This window comes from Symphodus melops (assembly GCF_947650265.1).
Source record: "Symphodus melops genome assembly, chromosome: 6".
Taxonomy (NCBI): Eukaryota; Metazoa; Chordata; class Actinopteri; order Labriformes; family Labridae; genus Symphodus; species Symphodus melops.
The window spans coordinates 222386-246500 of record NC_136696.1 but is presented as its reverse complement, the minus strand read 5'-3'; the positions used below and the strand labels follow the sequence as shown (position 1 = coordinate 246500).

At 46.0% G+C, this 24115-nt stretch overlaps 1 protein-coding gene across 1 annotated transcript in view; it reads left to right on the top strand.

Moving 5' to 3' along the window:
• Nucleotides 1-24115, top strand: part of agbl1 (AGBL carboxypeptidase 1) — a 93881-nt gene that overhangs the window by 15681 nt on the left and 54085 nt on the right. Inside the window, exons 2-8 of the mRNA XM_079345449.1 lie at nt 3114-3187; nt 7580-7643; nt 12654-12800; nt 13773-13904; nt 15658-15751; nt 17901-17938; nt 20986-21194. Coding sequence (XP_079201575.1) covers nt 3114-3187; nt 7580-7643; nt 12654-12800; nt 13773-13904; nt 15658-15751; nt 17901-17938; nt 20986-21194 — 758 coding nt within the window. The remainder of the gene's footprint in view (nt 1-3113; nt 3188-7579; nt 7644-12653; nt 12801-13772; nt 13905-15657; nt 15752-17900; nt 17939-20985; nt 21195-24115) is intronic.

Sequence of the window (24115 nt, the reverse complement as noted above, 5' to 3'; positions counted from 1 at the left end):
GAGGATCAGATTAAAGTCAGTGTTAGATTATGACAGCACTGACAGAAGAAGGAAGTGAGCATCAGATTAAAGTCAGTGTTAGATTATGACAGCACTGACAGAAGAAGGAGGTGAGGATCAGATTAAAGTCAGTGTTAGATTATGACAGCACTGACAGAAGAAGGAAGTGAGCATCAGATTAAAGTCAGTGTTAGATTATGACAGCACTGACAGAAGAAGGAGGTGAGGATCAGATTAAAGTCAGTGATAGATTATGACAGCACTGACAGAAGAAGGAGGTGAGGATCAGATTAAAGTCAGTGTTAGATTATGACAGCACTGACAGAAGAAGGAGGTGAGGATCAGATTAAAGTCAGTGTTAGATTATGACAGCACTGACAGAAGAAGGAGGTGAGGATCAGATTAAAGTCAGTGATAGATTATGACAGCACTGACAGAAGAAGGAGGTGAGGGTCAGATTAAAGTCAGTGTTGGATTATGACAGCACTGACAGAAGAAGGAGGTGAGGATCAGATTAAAGTCAGTGATAGATTATGACAGCACTGACAGAAGAAGGAGGTGAGGATCAGATTAAAGTCAGTGTTAGATTATGACAGCACTGACAGAAGAAGGAGGTGAGGGTCAGATTAAAGTCAGTGTTAGATTATGACAGCACTGACAGAAGAAGGAAGTGAGCATCAGATTAAAGTCAGTGTTAGATTATGACAGCACTGACAGAAGAAGGAGGTGAGGGTCAGATTAAAGTCAGTGTTAGATTATGACAGCACAGACAGAAGAAGGAGGTGAGGGTCAGATTAAAGTCAGTGTTAGATTATGACAGCACTGACAGAAGAAGGAGGTGAGGGTCAGATTAAAGTCAGTGTTAGATTATGACAGCACAGACAGAAGAAGGAGGTGAGGGTCAGATTAAAGTCAGTGTTAGATTATGACAGCACTGACAGAAGAAGGAGGTGATGATCAGATTAAAGTCAGTGTTAGATTATGACAGCACTGACAGAAGAAGGAGGTGTGGGTCAGATTAAAGTCAGTGTTAGATTATGACAGCACTGACAGGTAGAAGAAGGAGGTGAGGGTCAGATTAAAGTCAGTGTTAGATTATGACAGCACTGACAGAAGAAGGAGGTGAGGGTCAGATTAAAGTCAGTGTTAGATTATGACAGCACTGACAGAAGAAGGAGGTGAGGAGTTCACATGAACTTGATATCAGAGGCTGAAGATTGAATGTGAGGACCGTGAGTCTGTTTCTGTTTTGTTCAGTCTCTCATTAGTCCGTGCGAACGACAGCTCACTGTCAACACCTATAATGAGAGGAACCACCTGACACCTCAGACACACACACACACACACACACACACACACACACACACACACACACTCAGAGACACACGCTTCCTCCGTCTCCGTCCTCTTCTTCTTTCTCAGTCCTCATCTTACGTCTTTGTCCTCTTCCTCCGTCTCCGTCCTCTTCCTCCGTCCTCTTCCTCCGTCCTCTTCCTCCATCTCCGTCCTCTTCCTCTGTCTCCGTCCTCTTCTGCTGTCTTTGTCCTCTTCCTCTGTCTCCGTCCTCTTCTGCTGTCTTTGTCCTCTTCCTCCGTCTCCGTCCTCTTCCTCCATCTCCATCCTCTTCCTCTGTCTCCGTCCTCTTCCTCTGTCTTTGTCCTCTTCCTCCATCTCCGTCCTCTTCCTCTGTCTTCGTCCTCTTCCTCCGTCTCCGTCCTCTTCCTCCGTCTCCGTTCTCATCCTCTGTCTTCATCCTCTTCTTATGTCTTTGTCCTCTTCCTCCGTCTCCGTCCTCTCCCTCCATCTCCATCCTCTTCCTCTGTCTCCGTCCTCGTCCTCCATCTCAGTCCTCTTCTTATGTCTTTGTCCTCTTCCTCTGTCTCCGTCCTCATCCCCCGTCTCCGTCCTCTTCCTCCATCTCCGTCCTCGTCCTCCGTCTCCGTCCTCGTCCTCCGTCTCAGTCCTCTTCTTATGTCTTTGTCCTCTTCTGTGGACACATATCGTCCTCTATGTTTATAGTTATTGTATTATATCGACTTTGAAACGACTCATTGATCAGACCATTTGATCCCAGCCAGGTGATCACTCAGTGATTTGATGAATCAATTCCTGTTGCTCTGACTCATCTCAGCGTGTGATTGGTTGATCTCTGGATTTAGTTGGAGTCCTGCAGCTGCCCAGCTGTCCTTGTCGGAGCCTTTTTATAGAGGCAGCCTTCTCAACACCAACGCACAAATGGAGCGCTTTATCCTGCAGGGGTAGAGTTACTCACACGCAGTGTGTGTGTGTGTGTGTGTGTGTGTGTGTGTGTGTGTGTGTGTGTGTGTGTGTGTGTGTGTGTGTGATCCAAAACGTTTAAAGACAACATGAAGAAGTGTACAAACTGAGAGCAGGCAGAAGACTGTGTGTTATAAAGACATCTACAGAGACATACTGAACACACACACTGTAAATACTGAAAACACACACACACACACACACACACACACACACACACACACTGTAAATACTGAAAACACACAAACACACACACACACACACACACACACACACACACACTGTACATACTGAAAACACACACACTCCCTGCCTGGCCCTGGGGGGTATTCCCTGTCAAGTTAAGTCCGAAACTCTGTCTGTCTCTGCTTAGACACACCAGCACACACACAGTGTGTGTGTGTGTGTGTGTGTGTGTGTGTGTGTGTGTGTGTGTGTGTGTGTGTGTGTGTGTGTGTGTGTGTGTGTGTGTGTGTGTGTGTGTGAAAAACAGAGTGACAGAGTATCTTGTGTGTGACGTTGTGTACACTGTGGTGAGGAGTCAGTCTCCAGTCAGACTTCAACTGATCTCTGTCTGTGCTGCTGCTACTGACCTGTCTCTCTACCTGTCTGTCCCTCTGTCTGTCTCTCTACCTGTCTGTCTCTGTCTCTCTACCTGTCTGTCCCTCTGTCTGTCTCTCTACCTGTCTGTCTCTGTCTGTCTCTCTACCTGTCTGTCTCTCTGTCTGTCTCTCTACCTGTCTGTCTCTGTCTCTCTGTCTGTCCCTCTGTCTGTCTCTCTACCTTTCTGTCTCTCTGTCTGTCTGTCCCTCCGTCTCTCCGTCTGTCTGTCACAGAGCGAGGTCGACCCAGAATGAGCGCCCCCCTGAGCTCGTCCAGTGGCTTGGAGGTTCTCCTGACCACGCTGCAGGTAAGGACCGACACCTGAACACTGTGAGAGGAACACTTTATTCATACAAGCACAGACACACCTGAAGAAAACAAAAAGAACGTAACCAGACAAGAAAGAAAGTCCATGTTAAGGTCTGCAGACATGTCAGGGTCGATGCTGAGCATGGTGTCTCTGGAGCCGGTTAGTTAGTCTCAACAAACCCTGACTCATCTTCCATTCTGAAGCTCTGACTTTCCTTCCCAGCATGAGGGATGTGCTGAGGGCTTTTCCATGGAGGGGATCGTATCAGACAGGCCTGGGCACTTTAATGTTTCCATGAAGGACTGACCTGTGAGCAGGCTGTTCATGTATGAAGCCTCGAGGGGGACACTACACCCGGTGTCATATTTTGAATTGTACCAATCTAGTTTTAATGTCATGGTTTGGTTCTGTTTTGTTTATCCCCTCGTGTTTTCTCTCGTGTGTTTCTTAGTTCAGTCTTTAGTGTTTCGGGGTTCAAGTTGTAGTTCTGGTCTTCAGTGTTGTTTCCTGCCTCTCTGTGTTTGTCTTGATTCCCCTGATGTCCTCAGCTGTCTTATTAGTCTCACCTGTGTCTGGTTACACCTGTCTGTTTAGTCTCAGTGTTTCTTCCCGGTTCATGGTTTCGTATTGTCGTTTGTCTCCTTCCTCTGGATTACTTCATTTTTCTCCACATGGCTCTTTTGGACATTTTGGATTTATTATTTAATTAAGTTTGTTCTTTTGGCTCTTTGTTTAAATAAATCTCTGCACCTGGGTCCTCTTCCGTGTTTTTTCAACCCATGATCTTAACATTGAAGTTCCTGTGACATTTTGTTATAGTTCTTTGAAATACTGCTCCATGTAAATGACAGACTAAGATCAGACTCCCAATGCCGACTTTAGGTTGGTGCTCTTTAAATAATATTTAGAGGCCTTGTGGCCTTTGACAAAAATCTTTATTACACAAAAGAGAATGTCGGAGCTGTTGAAGTGGAACCGAAAGTTTAAGACCTTAAGAAGGTTTAAGAAGAACTGCTGTAAATGATTTCAGAATGCCTTCCTCATATCCATCTTCTAGCACCAGAATACCTTTTCCACACATTGCTTCCACAGAAATGTTTCTATTTTTTAGCTTGGGATTCAACCAGGTACTTGCAGATAGATTCCAGTAAGGATTCATGTTAAGCTTGATTAAGATTATTTTCCAGACCCACTGTATATTTGTAAGAAGGAGGTGGGTCCATGTTGACCTTAGCTAGGTCTGCTTAGTCTCGGGGGGGAAGATGATACCCAGATATTTAATGCCATGGCTAGGCCAGGTAAACGTTTCCCTATAGAAGATGTTCCTCAGTCTGATGTTAAAGGGAGAGTTTCTGATTTGGACCAGTTCACTTCTTAACCTGACAAGTGAGAGAATGCATCTGTGACTTTAAGTAGGGTTCTGGTTAAGAGACAAAAAACAGGATGTCGTCCGCATATAACAAAAGCTTGTGGGTAGATTGGTCATTTTTTACACCTGAAATCAAGGAGTCCAAACGCCTAGCTGCCACCACAGGTTCCAAAGCCAGTTTTAAAAGCCCTGGGGAGATTCCTTCCCCTCCTCATCAGGATTCCTAGCCTCCTCATCAGGATTCCTAGCCTCCTCATCAGGATTCCTAGCCTCCTCATCGGGATTCCTAGCCTCCTCATCAGGATTCCTAGCCTCCTCATCAGGATTCCTAGCCTCCTCATCGGGATTCCTAGCCTCCTCATCAGGATTCCTAGCCTCCTCATCGGGATTCCTAGCCTCCTCATCGGGATTCCTAGCCTCCTCATCGGGATTCCTAGCTTCCTCATCAGGATTCCTAGCCTCCTCATCAGGATTCCTAGCCTCCTCATCGGGATTCCTAGCCTCCTCATCGGGATTCCTAGCCTCCTCATCGGGATTCCTAGCCTCCTCATCGGGATTCCTAGCTTCCTCATCGGGATTCCTAGCCTCCTCATCGGGATTCCTAGCCTCCTCATCGGGATTCCTAGCCTCCTCATCGGGATTCCTAGCCTCCTCATCGGGATTCCTAGCCTCCTCATCAGGATTCCTAGCCTTGGTTTGGGATCCTGATAATGAGGTTAGGGATCCTGATGAGGAGGTTAGGGATCCTGATAATGAGGTTAGGGATCCTGATGGGGAGGTTAGGGATCCTGATGAGGAGGTTAGGGATCCTGATGAGGAGGTTAGGGATCCTGATAATGAGGTTAGGGATCCTGATGGGGAGGTTAGGGATCCTGATGAGGAGGTTAGGGATCCTGATAATGAGGTTAGGGATCCTGATGGGGAGGTTAGGGATCCTGGTGAGGAGGTTAGGGGTCCAGATGGGGAGGTTAGCTTATCAGGATTCCTAGCCTCCTCATCAGGATTTCTAGCCTTGGTTTGGGATCCTGATAATTAGGTTAGGGATCCTGATGGGGAGGTTAGGGATCCTGATGAGGAGGTTAGGGATCCTGATGAGGAGGTTAGGGGTCCAGATGAGGAGGTTAGGGGTCCTGATGAGGAGGTTAGGGGTCCAGATGAGGAGGTTAGGGGTCCTGATGAGGAGGTTAGGGGTCCAGATGAGGAGGTTAGGGGTCCAGATGAGGAGGTTAGGGGTCCAGATGAGGAGGTTAGGGGTCCTGATGAGGAGGTTAGGGGTCCTGATGAGGAAGTTAGGGGTCCAGATGAGGAGGTTAGGGATCCTGATGAGGAGGTTAGGGATCCTGATGAGGAGGTTAGGGATCCTGATGGGGAGGTTAGGGGTCCTGATGAGGAGGTTAGGGGTCCAGATGAGGAGGTTAGGGGTCCAGATGAGGAGGTTAGGGGTCCAGATGAGGAGGTTAGGGGTCCAGATGATGAGGTTAGGGGTCCAGATGAGGAGGTTAGGGGTCCAGATGAGGAGGTTAGGGGTCCAGATGAGGAGGTTAGGTGTCCTGATGAGGAGGTTAGGGATCCCGATGGGGAGGTTAGGGGTCCTGATGAGGAGGTTAGGGGTCCAGATGAGGAGGTTAGGGGTCCAGATGAGGAGGTTAGGTGTCCTGATGAGGAGGTTAGGGGTCCAGATGAGGAGGTTAGGGGTCCTGATGAGGAGGTTAGGGGTCCAGATGAGGAGGTTAGGGGTCCTGATGAGGAGGTTAGGGGTTCTGATGAGGAGGTTAGGGGTCCAGATGAGGAGGTTAGGGGTCCAGATGAGGAGGTTAGGGGTCCAGATGAGGAGGTTAGGGGTCCTGATGAGGAAGTTAGGGGTCCTGATGAGGAGGTTAGGGGTCCAGATGAGGAGGTTAGGGGTCCTGATGAGGAGGTTAGGGGTCCAGATGGGGAGGTTAGGGATGCTTGCTGAGGACTGGAGTAGACGAGTGTTTCAGCATGTGACAGAGTGAAGGACTGGGTTTTGAGATGTTGGGGGGGTGTTTGATGTGAGGGCCCAGGTCTGTGGACTTTTCATTCACAGACCTACCAACACATATGTTTAACCATTTCTTTTCTTGATTGTTCATGTCTCCAGATTATCTCTTTATTTCATATTGATAACTATGTGATATGAGTCAAAAGACTTGACAACCCAACTGGAGGTGGCTGTTAGTGGCAACCCCCCTACCCAGCATGCATCACTCCTCACGCTGCTTCCTTGAAAGGTCTGAAACGAAACCCAAGAAGAAAAAACAGATTGTGCGCCTGGAGCTTATTCACGTTTACTGCATAATCAATGTTCAGCGTTAGGATGGGCTGACATCGTCCTCATGTTGTCAGACGCATCTGTCCTCCAACCTGCACGCTGAGCTGGACACGAGCTGCCTGAAATAAATGCTGTTATTAGGCAACATGTTGCTGTTGCCATGTATCAAAGACAAACGAGCTGAGCAGAAGCTGATCCTTCTTTCTGTCTGAACTCAGCACTAATGTTTGCCAGGATCCTGGTGTTGAAGGACATGAACACACTTAGATTCAGTTACACACACACACACACACACAGTCATTATTAAACAGATACAAAGACACCTTCAAATGTGCACTTTATGTTAAATCATCATGACCATTGTTGAAGAAGAGCAGATCCACTTACAGGTTTAGTTGTGTGTTCATGTTTGTGTGTCTGCTCGTACTTCCTGCTCGATTGAGTCTGATCCAGGCTGCGTACTCCGTGTATCAGATTCTACTAATCTGCTCTGTGGTTGACACTGGAGCTTTGCTTAGAGGGCCACATAGACGTAATAATAGTGCTGTACATATTCTCTGATCTCTCATCAACATTCAGCTGCAGACTCAGATTCAGTTTATGGGACAGACGTGTGAAATCAGACAGCGATTAGGCTTCAGCTGCTGTAATCATGTACTTGTCTGTATGTTCATCATCAAACATAGTCATGCTAACCTGTCTCATTCTTCAATGTGTTTGTGTGCAGAGTGCCGGAGATGTGGAGAGCACCATAAACGTCCTCAACGTGCTGGATGAACTGCTGTCAGCTGGTGAGCTCTGAACTCCACACACAGGCTGTATCAAGTGTTCTGCAGGATTAAACACAGTCTGAGAGTCCAAGGCGAACACAAGAGGGCGCTGTGCAGGACTGTAGCACGGCTGCTAGCCCAGTCTGAGAGTCCAAGGCGAACACAAGAGGGCGCTGTGCAGGACTGTAACACGGCTGCTAGCCCAGTCTGAGAGTCCAAGGCGAACACAAGAGGGCGCTGTGCAGGACTGTAGCACGGCTGCTAGCCCAGTCTGAGAGTCCAAGGCGAACACAAGAGGGCGCTGTGCAGGACTGTAGCACGGCTGCTAGCCCAGTCTGAGAGTCCAAGGCGAACACAGGAGGGCGCTGTGCAGGACTGTAACACGGCTGCTAGCCCAGTCTGAGAGTCCAAGGCGAACAGAGGAGGGCGCTGTGCAGGACTGTAACACGGCTGCTAGCCCAGTCTGAGAGTCCAAGGCGAACAGAGGAGGGCGCTGTGCAGGACTGTAACACGGCTGCTAGCCCAGTCTGAGAGTCCAAGGCAAACAGAGGAGGGCGCTGTGCAGGACTGTAACACGGCTGCTAGCCCAGTCTGAGAGTCCAAGGCGAACACAAGAGGGCGCTGTGCAGGACTGTAACACGGCTGCTAGCCCAGTCTGAGAGTCCAAGGCGAACACAAGAGGGCGCTGTGCAGGACTGTAACACGGCTGCTAGCCCAGTCTGAGAGTCCAAGGCAAACAGAGGAGGGCGCTGTGCAGGACTGTAGCACGGCTGCTAGCCCAGTCTGAGAGTCCAAGGCGAACACAGGAGGGCGCTGTGCAGGACTGTAACACGGCTGCTAGCCCAGTCTGAGTTCATGTTCACACAGAACCACCTGTGAACCTTTACAGATGTGACCCTGACCCTGGGATTTGGACCATCATCAGAGAGCGCTCAAAGTTTGACATTGACGGGTTAATCTGGCGTAGGCTTTACTGTCTGTTAAAGACCTTACTTATTGATTATTGATATATTACAAGAGCCCAGTTTAATCCATCATAGAAGCAAAAACGTTCCTTTCACAGAAATCTTCAACAGACCGTGACAGTGAAACAGAAACCGTTTTTTAACAGGAAGTCTCAAACAGGTGTGTTTCACTTCTCTCTTTGCACCGAGTGTCCTCCCAGTTGTCTCCTCCCCCTGCGTCTAAGCCCCGCCCACCAGAGATGCACGGAGGAAACGAAGCCGAGGAGAGAGGACCGAGGAAATCAGCTTTAAGACACATGAGACGTCGTTTCCTCGACAGCGTCACATGACGCGACATCAGCTGATCACGTTCAGCTGTCAATCAGCCGAACAGCTGTTTATGTCCACACACACACGCACACACGCACACACGCACACACGCACACACGCACTGTATTATTACTAATGAAACACATTGATCATCATCCTCATCAGATTTTTTTATATACTTTTATATACTTTATTAATCCCTCGAGGGGAAATTCGTTTTTTTCACTCTGCATTAATGGAGAGGTCTCAGAGTGAGGGGGCTGCCCACAGCGAGCGCTCCAGAGCAGTTTTTTTTGGGGTTCGGTGCCTTGCTCAGGGGCACCTCGGCAGTGCTCAGGAAATGGACTGGCACCTCTCCAGCTACCAGACCAGTTTCCGGACTTGGTCCGTGCTGGGACTTGAACCGGCGACCCTCCGGTTCCCAACCCAAGTCCCTACAGACTGAGCTACTGCCGCCCGTATTCAAACAGTCTGAGGGATCAGACCTTCATCATCATCATCATCATCAGACATTCAAACAGTGTGAGGAATCAGACCTTCATCATCATCATCATCAGACATTCAAATAGTGTGAGGGATCAGACCTCCATCATCATCATCAGACATTCAAACAGTGTGAGGGATCAGACCTTCATCATCATCATCAGACATTCAAACAGTGTGAGGGATCAGACCTTCATCATCATCATCATCAGACATTCAAACAGTGTGAGGAATCAGACCTTCATCATCATCATCATCAGACATTCAAACAGTGTGAGGGATCAGACCTTCATCATCATCATCATCATCAGACATTCAAACAGTGTGAGGGATCAGACCTTCATCATCATCATCATCAGACATTCAAACAGTGTGAGGGATCAGACCTTCATCATCATCATCAGACATTCAAACAGTGTGAGGGATCAGACCTTCATCATCATCATCATCAGACATTCAAACAGTGTGAGGGATGATGAAGATGAAGGATGTATTGATTCATATTTGGTTGTTAATCTTCATGTCAGACTCTTTTTAATGGCAGCTCATCACAGTCACAAGGAGGGACGGTCCAATTGCCCAAACATAAAGGAGCTAATTTATTGATACAAAAGGCAAAAACAAACTCACTCAAATAATAATCCAGAATGTCCAAAAGCCACCAGGAGAAAAACTATGTAAATCCAGGGATCAAAGGGAAACAAACCACAAGCTCCAATTAGACAAGAAACTCACAGACTGACTACAAACAACATACTACAAACAACAAACTACGTACTACAAACAACAAACTACAAACAACATTCTACAAACAACATACTACAAACAACAAACTACATACTACAAACAACAAACTACAAACAACATACTACAAACAACAAACTACAAACAACAAACTACAAACAATATACCACAAACAACATACTACAAACAACAAACAACAAACTACAAACAACATACTACAAACTACAAACAATAAACTACAAACAACACACTACAAACAACACACTACAAACAACATACTACAAACAACAAACTACATACTACAAACAACAAACTACAAACAATATACCACAAACAACATACTACAAACAACAAACAACAAACTACAAACAACATACTACAAACTACAAACAATAAACTACAAACAACACACTACAAACAACATACTACAAACAACAAACTCCAAACAACATACTCCAAACAACATACTACAAACAACATACTACAAACAACACACTACAAACAACAAACTACAAACAACATACCACAAACAACATACTACAAACAACATACTACAAACAACAAACAACATACTACAAACAACAAACTACAAACAATATACCACAAACAACATACTACAAACAACAAACTACAAACAACAAACTTCAAACAATAAACTACAAACAACAAACCACAAACAACATACTACAAACAACATACTACAAACATACTACAACAAACATACTACAAACAACAAACTACAAACAACATACTACAACAAACATACTACAAACTACAAACAACAAACTACAAACTACAAACACCAAACTACAAACAAAATACTACAACAAACATACTACAAACAACATACTACAAACAACATACTACAAACGACATACTACAAACAACAAACTACAAACAACATACTACAAACAACATACTACAAACAACAAACAACATACTACAAACAACAAACTACAAACAATATACCACAAACAACATACTACAAACAACAAACTACAAACAACAAACTACAAACAATAAACTACAAACAACAAACCACAAACAACATACTACAAACAACATACTACAAACATACTACAACAAACATACTACAAACAACAAACTACAAACAACATACTACAACAAACATACTACAAACTACAAACAACAAACTACAAACTACAAACACCAAACTACAAACAAAATACTACAACAAACATACTACAAACAACATACTACAAACAACATACTACAAACGACATACTACAAACAACAAACTACAAACAACATACTACAAACAACATACTACAAACAACAAACAACATACTACAAACTACAAACAACATACTACAAACAACATACTACAACAAACATACTACAAACAACAAACAACATACTACAAACAACATACTACAACAAACATACTACAAACAACATACTACAAACAACATACTACAAACGACATACAACAAACTACAAACTACAAACACCAAACTACAAACGACATACTACAAACAACATACTACAAACAACATACTACAAACAACATACTACAAACTACAAACAACATACTACAAACAACATACTACAAACAACATACTACAAACAACAAACAACATACTACAAACAACATACTACAACAAACATACTACAAACAACAAACTACAAACAACAAACTTCAAACAACATACTACAAACAACCTACTACAAACAACAAACTACAAACAACATACTATCAACAACAAACTACATACAAACTCCTCTCTCCTCTCTCCTCGATCCTCTCTACTCGATCCTCTCTCCTCTCTCCTCGATCCTCTCTCCTCTCTCCTCTCTCCTCTCTCCTCTCTCCTCTCTCCTCTCCTCTCTCTCCTCTCTCCTCTCTCCTCTCTCCTCTCTCCTCTCTCCTCTCTCCTCGATCCTCTCTCCTCTCTCCTCTCTCCTCTCTCCTCTCTCCTCGATCCTCTCTCCTCTCTCCTCTGTTCACTATAAGAGCTTCGGGACAATCTTTAAGATGGCGGCTCTGGAACTACTTCCAGTTTGGCCGCGGACTGAGGACCAAGGAGACTGCAATAACAGAAATGAGATGCACCTACTGACTAACAGGAAGTCTCGAACAGGTCGTCTCTGTTGTTATTGACATGTGCATTAGAGTTCAAACCGTCCACTACACCCTAGCCCTAACCCACTACCCCTCCGTTTGCGCGTCCATGCGGAGGGCCCGTCATATTAAGTCCATCTCAAACCACTTAGCGGACATGCGGATGTGCTAAGCCGACTTGGTGATCACGTGTTACGCCTATTGCGTTCGGTAGTCACAGAAGGAGTGACCTGTACAAAAGGAAGTCTCTGACCAACAGGAAGTCTCTAACAGGAAGTCTGTTAGTCTACCAAACGTGGAACATTTCCATGACAAATATCCTGATACTCACAAACAAACATACAGTTAATCAACAAATGGCAATAAAACAATGAAAACATGAATCTGAACACGAGCTGTGTGTGTGTGTGTGTGTGTGTGTGTGTGTGTGTGTGTGTGTGTGTTAAGGTACAGACCGTCGTATCCTCTACATGATCAGGAAAGGAGGAAGTGAGGCACTGCTCTCTGCTCTGGTGAACACTGGACGCAGCTTCACACCAAACTACAACGTCCTGCTGCCCCTGCTGCACCTGCTCGCCAAAGTCGGACACAGAGGTGAGGACAGAGCCTGAGGATAGATCCTGAGGATAGATCCTGAGGACAGATCCTGAGGATAGATCCTGAGGATAGATCCTGAGGACAGATCCTGAGGACAGATCCTGAGGACAGATCCTGAGGATAGATCCTGAGGACAGATCCTGAGGATAGATCCTGAGGACAGATCCTGAGGATAGATCCTGAGGACATATCCTGAGGATAGATCCTGAGGATAGATCCTGAGGACATATCCTGAGGACATATCCTGAGGACATATCCTGAGGACAGATCCTGAGGACAGATCCTGAGGACAGATCCTGAGGACAGATCCTGAGGACAGATCCTGAGGACAGATCCTGAGGATAGATCCTGAGGACAGATCCTGAGGATAGATCCTGAGGACAGATCCTGAGGACATATCCTGAGGATAGATCCTGAGGACATATCCTGAGGATAGATCCTGAGGACAGATCCTGAGGACAGATCCTGAGGACATATCCTGAGGACAGATCCTGAGGACAGATCCTGAGGACAGATCCTGAGGATAGATCCTGAGGACATATCCTGAGGACAGATCCTGAGGACATATCCTGAGGACATATCCTGAGGACAGATCCTGAGGACATATCCTGAGGATAGATCCTGAGGACATATCCTGAGGATAGATCCTGAGGACAGATCCTGAGGACAGATCCTGAGGATAGATCCTTTGGACATATCCTGAGGATAGATCCTGAGGACAGATCCTGAGGACATATCCTGAGGACATATCCTGAGGACAGATCCTGAGGTCATATCCTGAGGATAGATCCTGAGGACAGATCCTGAGGATAGATCCTGAGGACAGATCCTGAGGACATATCCTGAGGACATATCCTGAGGACAGATCCTGAGGTCATATCCTGAGGATAGATCCTGAGGACATATCCTGAGGATAGATCCTGAGGACAGATCCTGAGGACATATCCTGAGGACAGTGTGTGTGTGCAGACCGGCGTATAGGTGTGAAGGCAGAGAACGCCGGCGCCGTGCTGCTGACTCTGAATCTGCTGAAACACAACATCTCAAACCCCAGGAGGGCTGCAGCCTGCCTTTGGGTCCTCCAGGTGTTCTCGTCCTCAGGTAAATAACGGCAGAGGTGACAGCAGACTGGTCTATCCTGAACCTTCAGTCTGAACCTTCAGTCTGATCCTGAACCTTCAGTCTGAACCTTCAGTCTGAACCTTCAGTCTGATCCTGAACCTTCAGTCTGAACCTTCAGTCTGATCCTGAACCTTCAGTCTGATCCTGAACCTTCAGTCTGAACCTTCAGTCTGAACCTTCAGTCTGAACCTTCAGTCTGATCCTGATCCTTCAGTCTGATCCTGATCCTTCAGTCTATCCTGAATCTTAAGTCTGAACCTTCAGTCTGATCCTTCAGTCTGATCCTTCAGTCTGAACCTTCAGTCTGATCCTGAACCTTCAGTCTGAATCTTCAGTCTGAATCTTCAGTCTGATCCTTCAGTCTGAACCTTCAGTCTGATCCTTCAGTCTGATCCTGATCCTTCAGTCTATTCTGAACCTTCAGTCTGATCCTTCAGTCTGATCCTTCAGTCTGATCCTGAACCTTCAATCTGAACCTTCAGTCTGAACCTTCAGTCTGATCCTGAACCTTCAGTCTGAACCTTCAGTCTGAATCTTCAGTCTGATCCTGAACCTTCAGTCTGAATCTTCAGTCTGATCCTGAACCTTCAATCTGAACCTTCAGTCTGAACCTTCAGTCTGATCCTGAACCTTCAGTCTGAACCTTCAGTCTGAATCTTCAGTCTGAATCTTCAGTCTGATCCTGAACCTTCAATCTGAACCTTCAGTCTGAACCTTCAGTCTGATCCTGAACCTTCAGTCTGAACCTTCAGTCTGAACCTTCAGTCTGAATCTTCAGTCTGATCCTGAACCTTCAGTCTGAATCTTCAGTCTGATCCTGAACCTTCAGTCTGAACCTTCAGTCTGATCCTGAACCTTCAGTCTGATCCTGAACCTTCAGTCTGAACCTTCAGTCTGAACCTTCAGTCTGAACCTTCAGTCTGATCCTGATCCTTCAGTCTGATCCTGATCCTTCAGTCTATCCTGAATCTTAAGTCTGAACCTTCAGTCTGATCCTTCAGTCTGATCCTTCAGTCTGAACCTTCAGTCTGATCCTGAACCTTCAGTCTGAATCTTCAGTCTGAATCTTCAGTCTGATCCTTCAGTCTGAACCTTCAGTCTGATCCTTCAGTCTGATCCTGATCCTTCAGTCTATTCTGAACCTTCAGTCTGATCCTTCAGTCTGATCCTTCAGTCTGATCCTGAACCTTCAATCTGAACCTTCAGTCTGAACCTTCAGTCTGATCCTGAACCTTCAGTCTGAACCTTCAGTCTGAATCTTCAGTCTGATCCTGAACCTTCAGTCTGAATCTTCAGTCTGATCCTGAACCTTCAATCTGAACCTTCAGTCTGAACCTTCAGTCTGATCCTGAACCTTCAGTCTGAACCTTCAGTCTGAATCTTCAGTCTGAATCTTCAGTCTGATCCTGAACCTTCAATCTGAACCTTCAGTCTGAACCTTCAGTCTGATCCTGAACCTTCAGTCTGAACCTTCAGTCTGAACCTTCAGTCTGAATCTTCAGTCTGATCCTGAACCTTCAGTCTGAATCTTCAGTCTGATCCTGAACCTTCAGTCTGAACCTTCAGTCTGGTTTTCACCTCTTCCTGCCCGTCTTCCTCCATGTGTGTTTTCTCTGATGTCTCGTGTGACAGATGAGCCGTTCAGAGTTCAGAGTTCAGAGTCAGGACTGTCAGAGTGTTTTTGAGCAGCTTGTCACACGTCCTCACTGTTTGTGTCCTTGTGTGTTTCCAGTTTCCACAGCGAACCTGATCGGAGAAAACCACGGACTGGATGTGATCTACCACCTTATCCCTCCGCACACCTCCAAACACCTGCACGCCATCAAGTACGTTTACACCCGGCTTCATCAGTCACACGGCCCAATCAACAGGGAGGTCACACAGAGGTCACACAGGGGTCACACAGGGAGGTCACACAGAGGTCACACAGGAGTCACACAGGAGTCGCACAGGGGTCACACAGAGGTCACACAAGGGTCACACAGGGGTCACACAGGGGTCACACAGGAGTCGCACAGGGGTCACACAGAGGTCACACAAGGGTCACACAGGGGTCACACAGGGGTCACACAGGGATGTCACACAGGGAGGTCACACAGAGGTCACACAGAGGTCACACAGGGGTCACACAGGAGTCGCACAGGGGTCACACAGAGGTCACACAAGGGTCACACAGGGGTCACACAGGGATGTCACACAGGGAGGTCACACAGAGGTCACACAGGGGTCACACAGAGGTCACACAGGGAGGTCACACAAGGGTCACACAGGGAGGTCACACAGGGGTCACACAGGGATGTCACACAGGGAGGTCACACAGAGGTCACACAGGGGTCACACAGAGGTCACACAGGGAGGTCACACAAGGGTCACACAGGGAGGTCACACAGGGGTCACACAGGGAGGTCACACAGAGGTCACACAAGGGTCACACAGAGGTCACATGCAGCTTCTGACAATGATCACACAGCTTAGCTGCAAGGACTGTTTCTCCTGAACACACCTGACCGTGCTGACGTGTGATTGGTCAGCGTGGACAACAAACATAACTAGAAACACATTTATTGCAGACAACTCAGACTCTACATTTCTGTGTAGAATCTGTAAAAGGATCATTTCATTACTGCAACAAACCTCCTGAAAATATCTTGATAACTTCTGAGGTAACCAGCAGATTTACAATGTTTGTATATTATATCAATGCTGCATGTAGTCCAACAGAATGACACTCTGTCACCGGCCCCTCCCATTGGCTCCAGCTGAATCTATCCTGCTGCGTTCTCACATCTGGCAGGAGAAACTCTGGGTGCTTTGTGTTCACACGTGCAGCTCCTGCTGGAACTATCCGGAGTTTATCAGGACTGTTACACTTCTCCACAGAGGGCATCGTTAAGTCCAGACCGTCTCTGTGACGGAAACATCATCATTAAAGCGTCTCAACACATCATCATTCCTCCTGAACGCATCAGCAGACGTCTCTTACGTAAGCAGCTCTCCTTCTCCTCCAGAGCTCATGTCCTCCTCGTCTGTCTTTGTCACCGCTCGTGGCATTTGGCTCGAATACCCAGAATCCTACAGTATACCCAGCGGAGCATGCCACGAGCTCCGGGAGTACTGACCTCTTCGCTGGCTTCATGCCTGACATACCAGCTCCTTCTGGGCCAGGACTGAACATGAACCTCCTGGGGGTGGGGGGGCTGTGACATCACAGATTTACGAGCTCTCTGTATCGTGCTCATGCAGGAGCCAGCTGTTAATTGTTCTAACACAATTAGAAGACTTCCATAGCTGAAATGACGGCTGTTACTTTGGATAATTTGATAGAATTAGACAGCTGTGAGTTCCAGTGAAGTCTGAGAGTGTTGTCAGTTAAAGCTGTCCGTCACTGTGAGTTATCCAATTAGAGCTAAGAGATGGTCCCTGCTGGTTGGCTGCTGTCCATCTCTCAGTCTGTGTGTTAGCACACAGTCCACATACAGGCCCATTACCCTGCTCAAATCAAAGCTTTGGATGAAGTTCCTCCTCTGTGTGGACGAGTGAGCGAGGGAGCAGCTCAGTGTGTTCGGTTGTGATCAACTGGCTGCAGCACCTGGACCAGGTCAGGAAACACTCTTCATCAGACCGCTGACACTTTGTAGAAGTAGAGCTTTATAAAGAGATATCCTGTGAACACGCTGATCTGCATGACCTGTAGATCAACAGCGTTAGCATGGAGCATGTGTGGGACAGCAACATGGCCGTCCTCGGCTCAGAGGAGGGGGAACTCCTCCTGGCAGATTCTTCTTCGAGCTGCTCGTTGTAAAAGAAGCTGTGCTAGTTCAAAGACATGTGATCACTTCCCCCTCCGTGTGTTTGACCACTTCTGAATATGGTCAGAGCTGTGAGCGTTTAGCGTCCGACTGGTGGACACGGAGCAGAGAGAGTGTTTACACTTTTAAAAGATGAAACTAACTGAGCCCTCTGCTTCTCTTCCAGGGCGGCCATTACTGCCTTTGCTGCTCTGCTCAGCACAAGTGAGTCATCATCATCATCATCATCATCATCATCATCATCATCATCATCACAGCTTGATATCCAGTTCATGCTGGTCACCTCTTGTGTGACTTTACTCACTCTCTCTCTCTGTCTTTAATTGTGATTTATTGGGTAAAGGGTTCACTTTAAGTTTATTTGTTAGTTAGTGTGTGTGTGTGTGTGTGTGTGTGTGTGTGTGTGTGTGTGTGTGTGTGTGTGTGTGTTTTATCTCCTGCCGGTGTCTCGCCGGTCGCCATGGTAAATGGAGTCACCTTTAGCCACCAGGAACAGGATTTGGGTGATGTGGTGGAGGGTGAGATGGGTGAAAACGTGGGAGAAAAGAAAAATGAAGGTGAAGCACAGGGTGTCAGCGAATCACAGGACACACAGGAAACACAGACAGGAAACACAGACAGGAAACACAGACAGGAAACACAGACAGGAAACACAGACAGGAAATACAGACAGGAAACACAGACAGGAAACACAGACAGGAAACACAGACAGGAAACACAGACAGGAAACACAGACAGGAAACACAGACAGGAAACACAGACAGGAAATACAGACAGGAAACACAGACAGGAAACACAGACAGGAAACACAGACAGGAAACACAGACAGGAAACACAGACAGGAAATACAGACAGATGAAACACAGACAGGAAATACAGACAGATGAAACACAGACAGGTGAAACACAGACAGGAAACACAGACAGGAAACACAGACAGATGAAACACAGACAGGAAACACAGACAGATGAAACACAGACAGGTGAAACACAGACAGGTGAAACACAGACAGGAAACACAGACAGGTGAAACACAGACAGGAAACACAGACAGGTGAAACACAGACAGGAAACACAGACAGGTGAAACACAGACAGGAAACACAGACAGGTGAAACACAGACAGGAAACACAGACAGGAAACACAGACAGGAAACACAGACAGATGAAACACAGACAGGAAACACAGACAGGAAACACAGACAGGAAACAGACAGGAAACACAGACAGGTGAAACACAGACAGGAAACACAGACAGGAAACACAGACAGGAAACACAGACAGGTGAAACACAGACAGGAAACACAGACAGGAAACACAGACAGGAAACACAGACAGGAAACACAGACAGATGAAACACAGACAGATGAAATACAGACAGATGAAACACAGACAGGAAACACAGACAGGAAACACAGACAGGTGAAACACAGACAGGAAACACAGACAGGTGAAACACAGACAGGTGAAACACAGACAGGAAATACAGACAGGAAACACAGACAGGAAACACAGACAGGAAACACAGACAGGAAACACAGACAGGAAATACAGACAGATGAAACACAGACAGGAAATACAGACAGATGAAACACAGACAGGTGAAACACAGACAGGAAACACAGACAGGAAACACAGACAGGAAATACAGACAGGAAACACAGACAGGAAACACACACAGGAAACACAGACAGGAAACACAGACAGGAAGCACAGACAGGAAACACAGACAGGAAACACAGACAGGAAACACAGACAGGAAACACAGACAGGAAACACACACAGGAAACACACACAGGAAACACAGACAGGAAACACAGACAGGAAACACAGACAGGAAGCACAGACAGGAAACACAGACAGGAAACACAGACAGGAAATACAGACAGGAAACACAGACAGGAAACACAGACAGGAAACACAGACAGGAAACACAGACAGGAAACACAGACAGGAAATACAGACAGATGAAACACAGACAGGTGAAACACAGACAGGAAACACAGACAGATGAAACACAGACAGGAAACACAGACAGATGAAACACAGACAGGTGAAACACAGACAGGAAACACAGACAGGAAACACAGACAGGAAACACAGACAGATGAAACACAGACAGGAAACACAGACAGGAAACACAGACAGATGAAACACAGACAGGAAACACAGACAGGAAACACAGACAGATGAAACACAGACAGGAAACACAGACAGATGAAACACAGACAGGAAACACAGACAGGAAACACAGACAGGTGAAACACAGACAGGAAACACAGACAGGAAACACAGACAGGAAACAGACAGGAAACACAGACAGATGAAACACAGACAGATGAAATACAGACAGATGAAACACAGACAGGAAACACAGACAGGAAACACAGACAGGTGAAACACAGACAGGAAACACAGACAGGTGAAACACAGACAGGTGAAACACAGACAGGAAATACAGACAGATGAAACACAGACAGGAAACACAGACAGGAAACAGAGACAGGTGAAACACAGACAGGAAACACAGACAGGAAATACAGACAGGAAACACAGACAGGAAACACAGACAGGAAACACAGACAGATGAAACACAGACAGGAAACACAGACAGGAAACACAGACAGGAAACACAGACAGGAAACACAGACAGGAAACACAGACAGATGAAACACAGACAGGAAACACAGACAGGAAACACAGAAAGATGAAACACAGACAGGAAACACAGACAGGAAACACAGACAGGAAACACAGACAGGAAACACAGACAGGAAACACAGACAGGAAACACAGACAGGAAACACAGACAGGAAACACAGACAGGAGACTGAGAGGGTTTTTATCATGGGAGCTGCCTACAAAGAAAGAACAGAAAGACAAGTGGCAGCTCCTGAACTACCTCTCAGGTGAGGCCAAGATGGCGATCTACCTGAGCAGGAGAAACCGGGTAGAGAACAGAGACGGGCAGGAGTCCAAGGCGGTGTGGCTGACCAACATCCGGGCCAGACTCTGGCTCGAGTTTAGATTTTATAAACACATTGGAGACTTTTAAACAACGTTGGTGTTTTAATGATGTTGTTTGTTCAGTTGTTGATGATGAATTAGTGTTTGCACAAGTTTTTATCACCTGAACTGTCTTTTAAAAACAAACTCAGATTTTAATGCATTTGCACTTTATTGATTTGTGAAAAATTGAAATTGTGTAAATAAAGTGCGTTGCAAAAATCAAATGTCTCTCTCTGTCTCACAGAGGCTAACGTGGCGGTGGCGGTGTCTAAAGGTTACGTCTCCGGTCTCCTGCTGCTCTTTGAGGACTGGATCATGAACGAAGCTCAGCATGAGGCAACAGTGATCTGCCACGCTCTCCTGCGCTGCCTCCATCAGGTCACCCACAGTACTGCAGGCAGACAGGCTGTGTTTTTACAGGGAGGTCTCAAACTGCTCTATCAAACTACTCAGGTAACTTTAGAGTTCTGTTTCTTATAATAACACACCTTAGAGCAGCTTGTATATGAAGTGATCAAAGAGGTGTGTCTGTATTACCTGTCTGATCACAGGTGTGTCTTTATTACCTGTGTGCTCACAGGTGTGTCTTTATTACCTGTCTGATCAGAGAGGTGTGTCTTTATTACCTGTCTGATCACAGGTGTGTCTTTATTACCTGTCTGCTCACAGGTGTGTCTTTATTACCTTTCTGATCAGAGAGGTGTGTCTTTATTACCTGTGTGCTCACAGGTGTGTCTTTATTACCTGTCTGATCAGAGAGGTGTCTTTATTACCTGTCTGATCAGAGAGGTGTGTCTTTATTACCTGTGTGCTCACAGGTGTGTCTTTATTACCTGTCTGATCAGAGAGGTGTGTCTTTATTACCTGTCTGATCAGAGAGGTGTGTCTTTATTACCTGTGTGTTCACAGGTGTGTCTTTATTACCTGTCTGATCACAGCTGTGTCTTTATTACCTGTCTGATCAGAGAGGTGTGTCTTTATTACCTGTCTGATCAGAGAGGTGTGTCTTTATTACCTGTCTGATCACAGGTGTGTCTTTATTACCTGTCTGATCAGAGAGGTGTGTCTTTATTACCTGTGTGCTCACAGGTGTGTCTTTATTACCTGTCTGATCACAGGTGTGTCTTTTTTACCTGTCTGATCACAGGTGTGTCTTTATTACCTGTGTGCTCACAGGTGTGTCTTTATTACCTGTCTGCTCACAGCTGTGTCTTTATTACCTGTCTGATCACAGGTGTGTCTTTATTACCTGTCTGATCAGAGAGGTGTGTCTTTATTACCTGTCTGATCAGAGAGGTGTGTCTTTATTACCTGTCTGATCAGAGAGGTGTGTCTTTATTACCTGTCTGATCAGAGAGGTGTGTCTTTATTACCTGTCTGCTCACAGGTGTGTCTTTATTACCTGTGTGCTCACAGGTGTGTCTTTATTACCTGTCTGCTCACAGGTGTGTCTTTATTACCTGTGTGCTCACAGGTGTGTCTTTATTACCTGTCTGCTCACAGGTGTGTCTTTATTACCTGTGTGCTCACAGGTGTGTCTTTATTACCTGTCTGCTCACAGCTGTGTCTTTATTACCTGTCTGCTCACAGGTGTGTCTTTATTACCTGTCTGCTCACAGGTGTGTCTTTATTACCTGTCTGCTCACAGGTGTGTCTTTATTACCTGTCACAGCTGTGTCTTTATTACCTGTCTGCTCACAGGTGTGTCTTTATTACCTGTCTGCTCACAGGTGTGTCTTTATTACCTGTCTGCTCACAGGTGTGTCTTTATTACCTGTCTGCTCACCTGTGTCTTTATTACCTGTCTGCTCACCTGTGTCTTTATTACCTGTCTGCTCACAGGTGTGTCTTTATTACCTGTGTGCTCACAGGTGTGTCTTTATTACCTGTGTGCTCACAGGTGTGTCTTTATTACCTGTCTGCTCACAGGTGTGTCTTTATTACCTGTCTGCTCACAGCTGTGTCTTTATTACCTGTCTGCTCACAGGTGTGTCTTTATTACCTGTGTGCTCACAGGTGTGTCTTTATTACCTGTCTGCTCACAGGTGTGTCTTTATTACCTGTCTGCTCACAGGTGTGTCTTTATTACCTGTCTGCTCACCTGTGTCTTTATTACCTGTCTGCTCACCTGTGTCTTTATTACCTGTCTGCTCACAGGTGTGTCTTTATTACCTGTGTGCTCACAGGTGTGTCTTTATTACCTGTGTGCTCACAGGTGTGTCTTTATTACCTGTCTGCTCACAGGTGTGTCTTTATTACCTGTCTGCTCACAGCTGTGTCTTTATTACCTGTCTGCTCACAGGTGTGTCTTTATTACCTGTCTGCTCACCTGTGTCTTTATTACCTGTCTGCTCACCTGTGTCTTTATTACCTGTCTGCTCACAGGTGTGTCTTTATTACCTGTCTGCTCACAGGTGTGTCTTTATTACCTGTCTGCTCACAGCTGTGTCTTTATTACCTGTCTGCTCACCTGTGTCTTTATTACCTGTCTGCTCACCTGTGTCTTTATTACCTGTCTGCTCACAGGTGTGTCTTTATTACCTGTCTGCTCTCAGGTGTGTCTTTATTACCTGTGTGCTCACAGGTGTGTCTTTATTACCTGTCTGCTCACAGCTGTGTCTTTATTACCTGTCTGCTCACAGGTGTGTCTTTATTACCTGTGTGCTCACAGGTGTGTCTTTATTACCTGTCTGCTCACAGGTGTGTCTTTATTACCTGTCTGATCACAGGTGTGTCTTTATTACCTGTGTGCTCACAGGTGTGTCTTTATTACCTGTCTGCTCACAGCTGTGTCTTTATTACCTGTCTGATCACAGGTGTGTCTTTATTACCTGTCTGCTCACAGGTGTGTCTTTATTACCTTTCTGATCAGAGAGGTGTGTCTTTATTACCTGTCTGATCAGAGAGGTGTGTCTTTATTACCTGTCTGATCAGAGAGGTGTGTCTTTATTACCTGTCTGATCAGAGAGGTGTGTCTTTATTACCTGTCTGCTCACCTGTGTCTTTATTACCTGTCTGCTCACCTGTGTCTTTATTACCTGTCTGCTCACAGGTGTGTCTTTATTACCTGTCTGCTCACAGGTGTGTCTTTATTACCTGTGTGCTCACAGGTGTGTCTTTATTACCTGTCTGCTCACAGCTGTGTCTTTATTACCTGTGTGCTCACAGGTGTGTCTTTATTACCTGTCTGCTCACAGCTGTGTCTTTATTACCTGTCTGCTCACAGGTGTGTCTTTATTACCTGTGTGCTCACAGGTGTGTCTTTATTACCTGTCTGCTCACAGGTGTGTCTTTATTACCTGTCTGCTCACAGGTGTGTCTTTATTACCTGTCTGCTCACAGGTGTGTCTTTATTACCTTTCTGATCAGAGAGG